Raw genomic sequence first — 15,190 nt, 5'->3', positions numbered from 1 at the left:
GTTAAATGAAGAAGCCAGAAGAAAAGAGTGAGGTTTGACTAATGCCTCCTCCCAGTCAGAAGCACTTGTTTCAGAGTCACGGGGGAGAAGTCAAAGTAGAAAATCTCACAGTTTTGACAAGTCAGAGAGTCAAAGCAAGTTAAGAGGAAAGTACAAGCCAAGAAAGGAGTTCATTTGTCACCATTATGGCAAGCCGGGACATATCAAGAGGTATTGTAGATTTTTGAAAAGAGAACAATCAAGGGGAAGAAACGAAGACAAAGGTAAAGATAGTGATAAAGAAACTGCTGCTATTATTTATGAAGATGTTCTTATCACATATGATGAAAATTATGTTAATATTGTCTTTGATAATTCCACTTAGATTATGGACTCTGGTGCCTCATGTCATGTCACTCCGAGGCATGAATTTTTCACTTCCTATACTGCTGAAAAATTTGGCAAGATCAAATTGGGAGATAATGGAGTGTGTGATATCATTGTTATGGGTGATATGTGGCTTGAAACCAACATGGGATGCAAGTTGCAGTTGAAGAATGTTAGGCATGCGCCATATATGCGGTTCAATCTCATTTCAGTGAAGGCATTGGATCAAGAGGGGTATTGTACTTTCTTTGGTAGTGGAAAATGCAAGATTATCAAAGGGGCCCTCATTGTTGCTAAGGAAGATAATAATCTCACTACTCTCCACCGGCTACAAGCAAAGTTGTGCAAAGAAGAGATGAATGTAGCCAGGGACGGATGTATGTATATCAGTGTGGGGGCAATCGCCCCCACTACGATTTGAAATTTTTTTGAGTAATATATGATAATAATATTTATTTTTCTCCACTAAATTATTAAATTTGACCCCACAACAATTTTTTACTCAACTTTTGGTACTTCATAGTCAATTTAAAAATTTCATATTAGATGTTATTAGAATGATCAATTCTCAATTTAAATGAAATTTGTGCTTTTTCTTATAAATCAACTCGAAAGAGTGTTATTTATCTTTTTTTATATTAGTTTTAATTTTTTTTTCTGTAACTACATTAATTGAAAGAACTTTTTCAACTATGAATCTCAATAAGAATTGACTTCTAATTGTATAAGAAGTAAATTTCTAAATAAGTATTTACTTATATATATATATATATATATATAAGAAATACTACACATCCAAGTCTTTTTATAAATTAAGTCTAATCAAGTTAAACAATAAAACTTAAAATAATATTAGTCATAACTGATTTTTGTTGTCTTAGACAAATTTGATTGGACTTGGTTAACCAAAAAAGATGAATATGTAGCATTATCCTATATAAAAAGACAGATATTTATAAGGGTAAAGTATATTTTTTATCTCCGAAATTTGGCAAAAGTTTTAAAAATACCCCTAAGTTTTATTTTGTTTCAATTTTGTCCTAGAAAATTTCGATTTGTATCAAATATACCATCGGAGGCTAAATTTTCAAAAGATTTAAGACCAATATAACAATAATGCATGAAAATTATACTTAATTTGCTTGTGTTGAGGGGTTGTTCTTATGAAATTGTTGTTGAATCAATCTTAAATTTTTTGAAAAATTAGCCATCAGGGGTATATTTGATGCAAATCGAAAACTTCTGGGACAAAATTAAAACAAAATAAAACTTAGGAATATTTTTAAATTTTTTGTCAAACTTAAAGGACAAAAAATATACTTTATCCTATTTATAAATGATTATTTTAGTGTTTTAATTTGTAAAATTAGATATTATAAAAATTAATCATGTTATATTTACATCGAAAATAATTACCTATGTATATATATTGAAATAAAAAATACACATTAAAAATAAATTAAATAATACATATATTTATATACGAATATATAATGATTAATAAATAATTTGATAACTAATTTTTATGTACACATAATATTTTTATTATAAAAATTATTATTGTTATTATTATTATTATTATTATTATTATAATATATATATATATATATATATATATATATATATATATATATATATATTGCCCCCACTATCAAAATTTTTTGGATCCGTCACTGAATGTAGCTGATGATTCATCTTCTGATTTATGGCATATACGTCTTGGTCACTTGAGTGAGAAAGGATTAAGTGTCTTAGCCAAGAAGCACTCACTTCCCGTGAAAGGTACAACTTTAAATACTTGCACTCATTGTTTTGTTGGAAAGCATGCTAGAGTATCATTTCATAATTCTAGACCTCATAGGAGATCACATGTTCTAGATTTAGTTCATACTGATGTTTGCACTATGGATGCTAAGACACTAGGTAGTGCATCATATTTTGTTACTTTTATTGATGATTATTCTCGAAAAGTATGAGCTTTTATTTTGAAATCTAAAGACCAGGTGCTCGGTATCTTCAAACACTTTCATGCAAGTGTTGAAAGAGAAACAGGAAAGAAACTGAAATATGTTCAAGCAGATAATGGTGGTGAATACAGAGGTCCATTTGAAGAGTATTGTAAAGGACATGGGATCAAACTTGAGAAGACGGTTCCTAAGACTCCTCAACATAATGGAGTTGTAGAGAGAATGAATCGCACTATCAATGATAGAGTCAGGTGTATTCTCTCTCATGCAAAGTTGCCTAAATCCTTTTGGAGTGAAGCGACGAGGACTACAGTAGATCTGGTCAATCTTTCTCCTTCAGTTCCACTAAATGGTGATGTTCCAGAGAAAGTTTGGAGAGGAAAAGATGTCTCCTATAGTCACTTGCGAGTGTTTGGTTGCAGGACTTTTGTTCACATTCCAAGAGATGAAAGGTCCAAACTTGATGGAAAGTCAAAGCAGTGTATTTTCATGGGTTATGGTCACGAAGACTTTGGTTACAGATTATGGGATCCGGTGAGCAAGAAGATAATTAGAAGCCGAGATGTGATTTTTCTTGAAGACCAAACTATTGAAGATCTTGAGAAGACAGATAAGTCAACAGTAACTGTTAGACGTTCTGCTGATAATGAACATGGTCCTTCCACCAGACCTCTTGTTGATGGGGGAGATATACAAGTTGATAATGATGGTACCAGATGTTGAAGTTTCACCTGAACCACCAGTTGAGCTTGAATTGAGAAGATCTACTAGAGAGCAGCATCCTTCTCAAAAATACTCTCCTCATGAGTATGTGATGAACACTGAGACTGGGGAGCCAGAAAGCTACCAGAAAGCTATGTCTGATGAGCATAAGAAAGATTGGTTGAAGGCCATGCAAGAAGAAATAAAATCCTTGCATGAGAATCATATGTTTGAATTGGTGAAGTTACCGAAGGGTAAGAGAGCATTCAAAAATAAATGGGTGTTCAAGTTGAAAGCAGATGAAAATGTCTCATGGCCAAGGTACAAAGCTCGATTAGTTGTGAAAGGCTTTGAGCAAAAGGTATTGATTTTGAGGAGATTTTCTCTCCGGTTGTGAAGATATCCTCTATTCGAGTTGTGCTTGGATTGGCGGCTAGTTTGAATTTAGAGGTTGAGCAGCTTGATGTGAAGACTGCATTCCTTCACGGTAACATAGATAAAGATAAAGAAATTTATATGGAGCAACCAGAGGGTTTCGAAGTTAAAGGAAAGGAACACCTTGTATGCAAGTTGAAGAAGAGCTTATATGGGTTGAAGCAAGCGCCAAGGCAGTGGTACACGAAGTTTGATTCCTTTATGGAATGTCATGGGTATAGTAAGACTTCTTCTGATCATTGTGTGTATGTTAAGAAATTCTCTGATGGTGATTTTATAGTTCTCTTGCTTTATGTTGATGACATGTTGATTGTTGGTCATGACACTAAGAAGATTCAAAGTCTTAAGAAATACTTGAACAGATCATTTCCTATGAAGAATTTGGGTCCTGCAAAGAAAATCCTTGGCATGAGTATCACTCGTGACAAGAAGAATGGGAAACTGTGGTTGTCGCAGCAGAAGTATATTGAGAAGGTTTTAGAGAGGTGTAGCATGAGTAATTCCAAACCTATTAGTACTCCACTTGCTAGTCATTTCAAGCTGAGTTCACGGCAATGTCCTACAAGTGAGAAAGAGAAAGCATAAATGAAGAAGATTCCATATGCATCCGCAGTTTGCAGTTTGATGTATGCTATGGTCTGCACCAGGCCGGATATTACTCATGCTGTTGGAGTTGTTAGCCGGTTTCTCTCTAATCCTGGTAAGGAACACTGGCAAGCAGTGAAGTGGATTCTCAGATACCTTAACGGTACTTCCAGAGTTTGTTTATGCTTTGGGAGTGGCCAACCTATGTTGGATGGTTACACAAATGCAGATATGGCTGGGGATCTTGATTCAAAAAAGTCTACTTTTGGTTATATGATGACTTTTGCAGGGAGAGCTGTGTCGTGGCAATCTCGACTTCAGAAATGTATTGCTTTGTCTACTACAGAGGCAGAATATATTGTTGTTGTTGAAGCTTCTAAGGAACCCTTGTGGATGAAGAAATTTCTACAAGAGTTAGGCATCAATCAAGAGAAGTTTGTATTATTTTGTGACAGTCAGAGTGCTATCCATCTCAGTAAGAATCCGATGTTTCATTCCAGATCGAAGCACATAGAGGTGATGTATCATTGGATACGTCAAGCGCTTGAGATGAAGTCATATTCACTTGAGAAGATCTATACTGATGATAATGGTTCAGATATGTTGACTAAGAGTTTACCTGTAGTGAAGTTTGATTCCTGCAAAGAGAAGGCAGGTTTGGTGGAATAGCCTATTCCCACTTGAGTTGGTGAGGGAGAGATTTGTTGGTGGGTCCCTAACCTCAAGTGGGACCCACAACCTTTTAAAACAAAAAAAAAGGATAAAATAAAAGAAAGTGGCTTTAAGCCACCGAGAGAGGGAGAGAGAGAATTAAAGCCTCATTCATTTTGAATGAAAGCCTCATTCATTTTGAATGAAAGAAAAGAAACAGGGGTTTTCGGCGTCGAGAGAAGAAGAAAATTGGGGGAAAATAGCATTGCCATTTTGATCACATTGACTTGGTAAATTCGCTCCATTTCTTATGAAATTTTAGTATGTTATTTCTGGTGTAGAGATGAACATTAGGATATAACTTGCTAGTTGTATTGCCTTCTCTTTTGCCTGATTTGAGATATCCACTTTGTGGAGGGTTTATGTTGATTCCATCAGTTTTGATTATGTATTTTGTTGATTGTTGAAATACCCTAGTGTCATTAAAAAGACTGTTTGTGTACCCATTATTCTGATAGTGGAAGATTTTTCTAGACTAGGTCCCGTGGGTTTTTTGTCCCTGTTTTGGGGTTTTCCCACGCTAAAATTTTGGTGTCTGATTATTTAATTTCTGTCATTATAATTGTTACTTGGAATATCTTTGAAATTGCCTATTTAATCGCACAGATTGTGGAATCATATTTGGGTCTTTGGCCTGATACTCTCCATTTATTTGGGAGGTCACTACTTGAGAGTCACTGAATATCCTTACTTTTGTCGCACCGACTTCTTCTGCCAACTTTAGACCTGCGATCAGGGCTTCATATTCTGCCTGATTGTTGGAAGCTGGGAATTCGAATTTAAGGGACACCTCTATTTGCGTTCCCCCTTCATTGACCAGTATTATGCCTGCACCGCTTCCTGTTTTGTTTGAGGATCCATCTACGTATAGTTCTCATGTAGTTGGCCTTTCCTCTTGATCTCCCGCATACTCTGCTACGAAGTCGGTGAGGCATTGGGCTTTAATTGCCGTCCGGGTTTCGTACTTTAAGTCAAACTTGGAGAGCTCTATTGCCCACTGAACCATTCTCCCTGCAACATCCGTCTTTTGGAGGATTTGCTTCATGAGTTGGTTCGTTCGGACTCTTATTGTGTGAGCTTGGAAGTAAGGCCGTAACCTTCGTGAGGCTATTACTAGGGAGTAAGCGAACTTCTCTAGTTTGTGGTACCTTAGCTCAGGGTATTGTAGGACTTTGCTGGTGAAGTACACAGGATGCTGGCCGACCTCATCTTCTTGTATCAGGGCTGATGCTATAGCTTTGTCTGCTACAGACAAATATAGGATGAGTTCTTCCCCAACTAGAGGTCGGGTCAGAATTGGGGGTTGGTTCAAAAACCTTTTGAACTCCTGGAATGCTTCTTTGCACTCTGGAGTCCATTCGAACTGACATCCTTTTCTTAGTAGAGAGAACAATGGAAGGGATCTTAATGCTGATCCTGCCAAGAACCTGGAGAGGGCTGCAAGTCGGCCATTCAGTTGTTGAACCTCTCTTAAGCAAGTTGGGCTTTTCATTTCTAGGATGGCTTTGCACTTGTCGGGATTTGCTTCGATCCCCCTTTGGGTTAGCATAAACCCTAGAAACTTCCCAGCCTCCATCGCGAAGGTGCATTTTGCAGGATTTAGCCTCATCCCATGCAATCTTATGGTGTTGAAAACTTGCGAGAAGTCTATCAAGAGGTCGGTTTTTTCCTTGGTTTTCACCAACATGTCGTCTACGTAGACTTCCATTAAGTTCCCGAGGTGGGGAGCAAACACCTTATTCATCAGCCTTTGGTATGTGGCCCCAGCATTCTTTAATCCAAACGGCATGACCACGTAGCAATAGTTCGCTTTAGGGGTGATGAATGATGTTTTTCTTGGTCCGTCTTGTACATCGGGATTTGGTTGTATCCTGAGTAAGCGTCCATAAACGACAAGTATTGATACCCCAAGCTGGATTCTACTAGAGTATCAATGCTTGGAAGTGGATATGGGTCTTTGGGACATGCCTTATTCAGGTCGGTATAGTCAACGCACATCCTCCACTTGCCGTTTTGCTTTTTGACTAGTACTACGTTTGCTAGCCATGTCGGATATTTGACTTCCCTGATGAAGCCGGCCTCTAGGAGCGCTTGTATCTATTCTTCCACCGCCTGAGCCCTTTCTGGACCGAGCTTACGCCTTCGCTGCTGAGAGCCTGTGGGACATGAGCTCGGGGTTTATCTCTGGCATGTCGGAGGCTTTCCAGGCAAAGAGGTCGGAATTATCTCGTAATAGCTTTGTCAATCTTTGCTTTAGGTTTTCTTCTAGGCTGGCTCCTATGTTGGTATAAAAGAGAGTAACACTAATATTTTTGTTACGATAGGTAACAGAAGATTGATGGGCTGGACTCGTGGGGTTGGCCCAATCGTCTGAGAAAGGAAGCCTTCGAGCGGGTTTGCGGCTTTGGGGCCTCCGTCCGACTTGTGAGTGTGAAGTAATGGGGGGTGGTACCTGCAAAGACACTCCGATGCCTAAGTTAGCAAGGGTGTGTGCAAGTCTAGAGAGTATTGGGACTTAATAATACCTGAGGGGTGTCAGTGTATTTATAGTGGTGAACCAATAACCACCGTTGGAGTAGTTCCACCTTAGGAGGGGAATAACCGTCCCTTTATTCAGGGAAGTTGGGATATGCCTCCTGGAAGTGGGTTGAGAGATTTTAGGGACAGTTACTTATTTGGATGAGTGTTATCTGCCAGCTAATCTTAGTCCCCGACTTCTTTAGAGTAAGTCGTAGTAACAACTGACTTCTTGGGAGGAAGGTCGGTGAAGGACGAGAGTCAATTCTTTAGATTGTGCCTCTTATTGGGTCCTGGGCCTTGGCATTGGGTCAGGATATAAACAATTTTAATGTAAAATTTTTTTTTGGTGAACAAAAAAAACTACCACCAACACTCCAAAAAAATATTCATTATATTTAAAGATAATTACAATATAGTGTACAACAGTGAGACATTCTTATACTACACTCTGTAGTATCTAGTATTAAAAAATATAATTAAATTGTAATATGTATCATTCATATCACTCATAATTTTATTACACACACTATTATTATACTCATTATCTTTTAAGAAAACTAACATACAAAACAAATTACACACAAAACATTGAAGAAATGCTTCATTGCTTCTCTCTTGTTTTGTGTTTGATTGATGCATTGAAGCTTTAGAACTTATTCTTATTTATAGGCAGAGAAAAAATATCTTACACATAATTTTATGTCTTTTTCTTTCTGTTTTAGTATTCTGTATATATAAACAAATGCAACTTTAAAAATGATAAACTTTATATTATGGCCTCTATACTCTAGGGGTAGCATGTTTGTTAATTATATTAGAAGAAAGTATAAAGAATAAACTTTTAGTTAGTTAATATTAGTCAATTTTTTTTTTTTCAAATTCTCATTGATTGGAGGATTGGAAAATTTAAGGTTTATAATTTAAGATAAATAAAATAATTTTAAAAAACTTAATTGATATTGGCCAATTTTTGGCCTTTTTGACTTTCTTTTATATTATTACAACCACATTACTAAAGAATAAAGCTCTACGTCCAAGTCATAACCCTAACTAAGTCCAACCAAGTATTTATGCGCGCAAATTTCACTGTTGCTGCTATTGCTTCTTCATGCTTCTTCTTCTTCTTTCAAATTCACGCATGCAGGTTCTTCTTTTTATTTTTCTTTTTCGTTATTTTTCTCTTTCGTTATCGTTATCACCAACAACATCACCACCTCATCCTCCTCCTCCCCCTCTTTCTTTTTGCATTTGAATTTCTTCTTATCATTCTTTTTTTCTTAATGTGTTTTTGTTAATAACTGAGTCTTTTTTACTGCTTTTTCAAATCTGAACTAATTTTGCCTCATTTGTGAATTAACCGAAGTTCACTTGATATTGTTGTTAAGTATTAACCAAATTTTTTATTCCTTAAGAAATTTTGGTTCATTTCTTAGTTTCATTGAGATTCATTTGTTTTCATTTCACTTGAATTTAGTTGAACTTGTTCATGTGTGCTTGTTTAGTTAGTTATAATTCTGATATTTGTTAGTTGTATACATTCGATGTGTTTTTGTTGATGATTAAGCCTTTTTAATTACTTGTTCAAATCTAAACTAACTTCAATTCATTTGTAAATTAATTGAGGTTCACTTGATGCTACTTTTAAGTATTGACCAAATTTTTTATTCCTTAAGAAATTTGGTTTATTTCTTAGTTTAATTTAGGTTTATTTGGTTTCGTTTCGTTTGAATTTACTGAACTTGTTTAGTTAGTTATAGCTCTGATATTTGTCAACTATGTACATTCGATTTGTTTTTGTTGATGATTGAGTCTTTTTGACTGCTTGTTTAAATCTGAACTAATTTCGGTTCATTTATGAACTAACTGAGGTTCACTTGATGCTATTGCTAAGAATTGACCAAATTTTTTATTTCTTAAATAATTTTGGTTTATTTTTTAATTTAATTGAGGTTTATTTGGTTTCGTTTCGCTTGAATTTGCTGAACTTCTTCCGCTTCATCTTCTTCTTTTTTATTTTTTTTTCATCTTCTCCTCCTTATTTCATTTTTTCAAAATTTTTCTTGATTTGCTCTCTTGAGAGGAAATTAAGAAAAAGAGAATAAAATATCAAATAAAAAATAAATAAATAACTATAATAACGTGAAAAAGAGGAGGAGAAAAAAAAAAAAAAAAACAAAGAAGGAGGAGGAGGCGCACCAAGAACAGACGCAAAGTGAAGCCAAATTTGTTTGCGTTAGTGAAGCGTCTGTACACACTACCTATGATAAAAAACAATTTTTGTTAGGTTTTGGCCAACTTGACTAAACTTGGTTGCTAAAAATATTTGGATGTGTAACAGCTCTGATTACTAAATTACCCTTTACAACCAATTACTCGCATCTTAACCATTTGTATGTTAATCCGAGTTTAGAATTTTGTAATGTATTTAACAGTCTTTGCTGTAATAATAATAATAATAATAATAATAATAATAATAATAATAATAATAATAATAATAATAATAATAATAATAATAATAATAATAGTTTATATTCAACTCCCATAAAGAAGTTTTGAAATAAAATGAGGATTTCGCATTAACAGCAATGATAGATGTTGATGGGGTTTGACCAGTTCAACAAGGGCAGCGTTGACCCAACATCGTAGAGTACAAATCTTTTTGTTTTAAATTATTATTATTATTATTTCTCTTTGCATGTGTGATGTGCATACTTTGCACAAGCTTGGTTCCACTAACAATGGAACACAATTTCATGGTTTCATTGTTGTTCTTGTTGCTGATTACTTTACCTTTGAGTGCAGAATCAAAGTGTAGCAAGAGCTGTGACTCGGCTTTAGCTTCTTACTATCTTTGGAACAATGATTCCAGCCTGCTATATATTTCATACATCATGCAATCCAAGTTTCTTTACAAAGTTGAAGATATTGTTAGATACAACGAAGGCATATACTCATACTCATATCCATCACAAACCAGAATAAACGTTCCAATTCCTTGTGATTGCATCAATGGTGAGCTATCACACACTCTTCTTACAAATTAAAACTTTGATTTTTCAGTATATATCTGCCATCTTTGAATGTTTGCTATATTATTTGAATTTTGTGTTTGAGCTTCCATTGATTCATAGATTTTATAATTTTATTAATAAAACCCTAACTATGGAAGTTCTAACACAGAAAATTCTAACATTTGCAATATAGATGGCGAGTTTCTGGGCCACACATTCCAGTACTCAGTTACTCTAGGTGACAACTACTCAGCCATTGCCAGTGGGAGCTTTTCCAACTTAGTAACTACAGAGTGGCTTCAGAACACTAACAATTATCCAAAAGATGCTATTCTTGCTGGAGGAACGGTTAATGTGACTGTTAACTGTTCTTGTGGAGACAGTAATATTAGCAAAGATTATGGACTGTTCATCACATACCCTCTTAGGACTGAGGATTCTTTGCAGTCAATTGCAAACCAGACAAAGCTTGATCCTGAGTTGTTGATGAAATACAACCCCGGTGTAAATTTCAACAAAGGGAGTGGTCTAGTTTATATTCCCGGCAGAGGTTCGCTTTCTGATTTCGATGCCATGCTTAGGTCTTCTTATGTATATTCATGAGGATTATGTACATGTTATGATTTGCGACAGTAGTCTTTTGTATATGGTGCATTTATAGATAGAACTGAAAGTAGAGTAGTCCCTAATATCTGTGTTAATTCCTAAGAAGTTTGGCTTTTGGCAGTTGAACTTGAACCTCAAATTGCTTAGTTTGCAGAGGCCCTCCATAGATTTAAAAAAGAAAAAATAGCTTCCCTTTAAGCCACCATGAATCCATGATAGGCATGGGACCATAGATTAATGGTTTGTTACGAGACATTTAGTAGGACTTTGAAAGTGTATAATCTTAATCAGTCGGAAACAAGGTGATTTTGCATTTGGCAATCTTTATATATCTTACCAAGGTCATTCCAAAGCTATGATAAACAGTCCAACAGTCTATCAATTTTCGCCTTGCTTGACAGGCATCTTTACATTGGTAAGAAATGCATTCAGGAGTATAACTAATAAATTAGCATCATGCTTATGAATGTATATTTCAAATTAGTTTATCAGGAACTGTAGACTTGAGATAAATTCCTCACATTTTCTTTTCATTTCGCTTTCCAGATGAAAACGGTAACTATCCGCCTCTTCACCCAAGGTATTGTTCTTTAAAGTTAAACCTTATTGTTTCCTGCTATTCTCTAATAACCTGCTAACCTTTATGAATACATTCATTTTCCTTTTCAGCTCTGGAGGTTTGTCAATTCTCACTCAGAAGAAAGTAGTCTTATTGATAATTGTTTGCCATTGAATTTAACATCACTACCAAATCCAGGGTAAGGATATCCTAAAAGACAAATGTAATAGTACTTTCTGCTCATATTTTGTTCTTGTATAACAGGTCTACCACGTAGGGTTGTTGCTGGAATATCTGTTGGAGTTGTAGCAGTAATTATGTTATCAGCATTTTGTGTTTATATGAAGTGTTTGAAGGTATGGAAGAAAAAACTGCGAGCAGAATATTCCGGTTGGAAAACTGCTCGAGCTAGGGAAGGTATGGATTTTGGACATATTTCATACAACTTGTTTGAAGTTTGAAACCCCTCAGAAAACCCTTTAATTTGAATATGGGGAGGTAGTTAAGATTTTTAATGACTTGGTTGGTTTTTAATGATGCTACCATATAAAATGAGAGTCAAATACTTAGTTTACATCTGAAACAAAAATATTAAAAGAATGATTTGACAACTCTTTTGCTTAGAGAAAATTTCCTTTCCAGTTTCTTGATGGCTTCAGTATAATTTATGTTGCATATCATGCAAGAGAAGAATGGTGAACATGAACACTCGAGTAACTCTTACTTATCATCCCTCTTTCAGATAAAGCCCCTAATAGCTTCGCAAACATAAGTGCAGAAAAATCAGCAGAGTTTTCATATGAAGAACTGGCCCATGCCACAAATAACTTCAATTTGGCTAACAAAATTGGTCAAGGTGGTTTTGGAGAAATCTATTATGCAGAGCTGAATGGCAAGGTTTATAATCTATGTTATTAGATTTTATTACGAGATTTGACAGAAAAGTCACATATTTTTTGTAGTTGTATTTGCTATAAACCTGTAAGGATTAGGATAGATTGTCACTTGTTACTGTTTCCATCTTTTATACTTTCACTGAAATTCTCTCCAATAACACAGAAAGTTGCAATAAAGAAGATGGACATGAAAGCATCAAAAGAATTTCTCGCAGAACTGAAAGTTTTGACACATGTTCAGCACTTAAACCTGGTAATCTTTCAAATATTAATGCATGTTTTCTTTTCTCTCCTTGCAAGTTCATATAAAATAAGCATTCAACTTTTCGGGGGACAAATTTGAACTTCACCAGTTCTGTCAGTATTTGTTGTTTGTCATTCTACCCAAACAGAATTTCAGACGCAGTTCCCATATTGTGTGGACTGCTTTCAACATTTTCTTTTTTCTCAATATTACCTTGTTATTTTTCTTATGCTGTTTCTACTTATTGGTATCCTGTAGGTCCATTTGATTGGATATTGTGTTAAGGACTTCCTTTTCCTTGTTTATGAATACATTGACAATGGAAACTTAAGCGAACATCTACGAAATTCAGGTGATATGAGTACATGACAAAAGACAAATATCCATGTTCATGCTGATGCATTAATGTGATTGTACTTTGTAAGGACTTAGTTAATGACAGAATTTTTACAGATAGAGAACCTTTGCAGTGGTCTACCCGGATTCAAATAGCTCTAGATTCAGCCAGGGGACTTGAATATATTCATGAACATACAAAGCCTGTATATATCCATCGCGATATAAAGTCGGCAAACATATTATTAGACAAATCCTTCCATGGAAAGGTATGAAACATTTGGATGACTTATGTGAGCTTGTTACTCTTTTTCTTTGTGGTATAATTCTGTGAGATACTGTGTATTAGTTAATCTGCAGGTTGCAGATTTCGGACTAGCAAAGCTGATTGATACTGGAAGTTCCTCAGCTCCCACTGCTAATATGGCAGGCACATTTGGTTACATGCCACCAGAGTATGATGAATCATGTTTATCTCTTTAAATTGACACATTCACATTGCATATCAGAACATGGACTTAGTTTAAGGGATCAAATGCAATTATACAATTGAATCATTTTGTTCTCTTATTTGCAGGTATGTATATGGCAGAGTTTCTCCTAAATTAGATGTCTTTGCTTTTGGGGTTGTCCTTTATGAGCTTATTTCTGCTAAAGAAGCTGTGATCAATGGTGGTGCTGAAATAAAGGGTCTTGTAGCTTTGGTGAATTTTGATACCCTACTATGCATTACTTCTTCTTTTGTGTGTGTGATAACTGATAACATTAGAGGGCCTAGTGGCTTTACATAAGTAATTCATATTATATTTATGTTCCTTTTTTTCCAATTTTTCTGGTTATTTTTGTGGCAGTTTCATGAAGTTTTTGATCAGCCAGAACCTAAAGAAGGTCTTAAAGAACTGGTGGATCCTAGGCTTGGAGATAATTACTCAATTGGTTCAGTTTTCAAGGTATTATCTACTATATATAAATCTACCAAATATAAAGAGGATATAGGCATGTTAATATCCACTAGTACACTAGTAATGTATCAAGCATTTTAAGCAATTTTATGCTTGTGATTTCAACAGCTTTGGTCGATATTTTTTTGTTCTGGTTGCAGATGGCACAACTTGCCAATGCATGTACAGAGGCAGATCCGAAGCGGCGTCCGAAGATGAGATCGGTGGTGGTTGCTCTTATGACACTTAGTTCAAGCACTGAGAATTGGGACATTGCTTCCTTCTATGAAAATCCAGCTCTTGTGAATCTAGTATCTGGTAGATAGAAGTAACCATGCATATACAAGTGTTACATTGTAGTTCTTTTTGGCAAAACAAAAACTAATTTGGGAAGAAACACTCTATTGATGCATTTCAATTGTCTATCAACTTATTACGGCATTGATAAACAATCAATGCTCTCAAGATATAGCTTCCATGGTTCTTTCTGGTTTATTAACAAACACTTTGTGCATATTGAAATATTTAATTCTTTATGGAGAAAACGAGTCAATTAATTAAACATTAAGGGTGTGTTTAGGAACAAAATATTTTTGAAGTTGATTTGATTTGGTTTGAAATGAATTGAATTAGAAATGAATTATTGTGTTTGGAGATATAAAATATGAATTGATCTGATTTAAAATTGATATAATGATTTGGTTTCTATATTTTTACCCTTTATTTACCGCACAATTTTTCATCACCATCAATAATCGAGGTCGGCCGAGGATGCTGAATGTTGGCCGCGAATGCTGGGGTTGGCCACAGTCAGCCTGGGCTACTGAGTGTCTGTTGGAGCAGTTGGCCAAGATGGGGGCGTCTGACTGCTACCTCCTCTTCCTTACCCCAAACCCTTATCTTTTATTATATTAACTAAAATAAGACTCGCACCACATAGTATAAAGTTAAAAGTGCTATATTATTTAGGAATTAGTTAATAATATGTAAATTAATATTAAATTTAAAGGTTTGTTTGTACAAGACATTCATTCAGTAATTTATATATGATTCAATATAATTATTTAAAAAATTACCAAGAAAAAATATACAACAACAAAATTTGCTTGGCATCTTTTTCAAATACTAACTTGAGAATGGAAACACAAAAAATGCAATATAAAATTATAAATGGACGCATAGTTTTGTTGTTGGTTAGAAGGAATAACATTGAATTGTCATTTTTGTAGTTTGTGGATGATACTATACTTTTTTGTCTTTCTGAAGAAGAGACAATAAGAAATTATAAGCGGTTATTGCGTTGCTTTGAGA

General features: G+C 35.0%; 1 protein-coding gene across 1 annotated transcript; it reads left to right on the top strand.

Moving 5' to 3' along the window:
* The first annotated feature begins 9,966 nt into the window (after positions 1-9,966).
* Positions 9,967-14,393, top strand: LOC107608702 (chitin elicitor receptor kinase 1). Its single transcript, XM_016310405.3, has 13 exons — positions 9,967-10,298; positions 10,491-10,847; positions 11,450-11,483; positions 11,573-11,580; positions 11,727-11,879; positions 12,205-12,359; positions 12,522-12,611; positions 12,861-12,954; positions 13,056-13,207; positions 13,299-13,393; positions 13,516-13,642; positions 13,790-13,888; positions 14,041-14,393. Exons 1-13 carry the CDS (start codon positions 9,989-9,991, stop codon positions 14,203-14,205), a joined length of 1,839 nt encoding a protein of 612 aa, XP_016165891.2. The 5' UTR covers positions 9,967-9,988; the 3' UTR covers positions 14,206-14,393.
* The last annotated feature ends 797 nt before the right edge of the window (positions 14,394-15,190 follow it).

This window comes from Arachis ipaensis, chromosome B7 (assembly GCF_059453495.1).
Source record: "Arachis ipaensis isolate K30076 ecotype BB chromosome B7, ASM5945349v1, whole genome shotgun sequence".
Taxonomy (NCBI): Eukaryota; Viridiplantae; Streptophyta; class Magnoliopsida; order Fabales; family Fabaceae; genus Arachis; species Arachis ipaensis.
The sequence above is the reverse complement of the archived record's forward strand: the minus strand, read 5'-3'. Positions and strand labels throughout refer to the sequence as shown.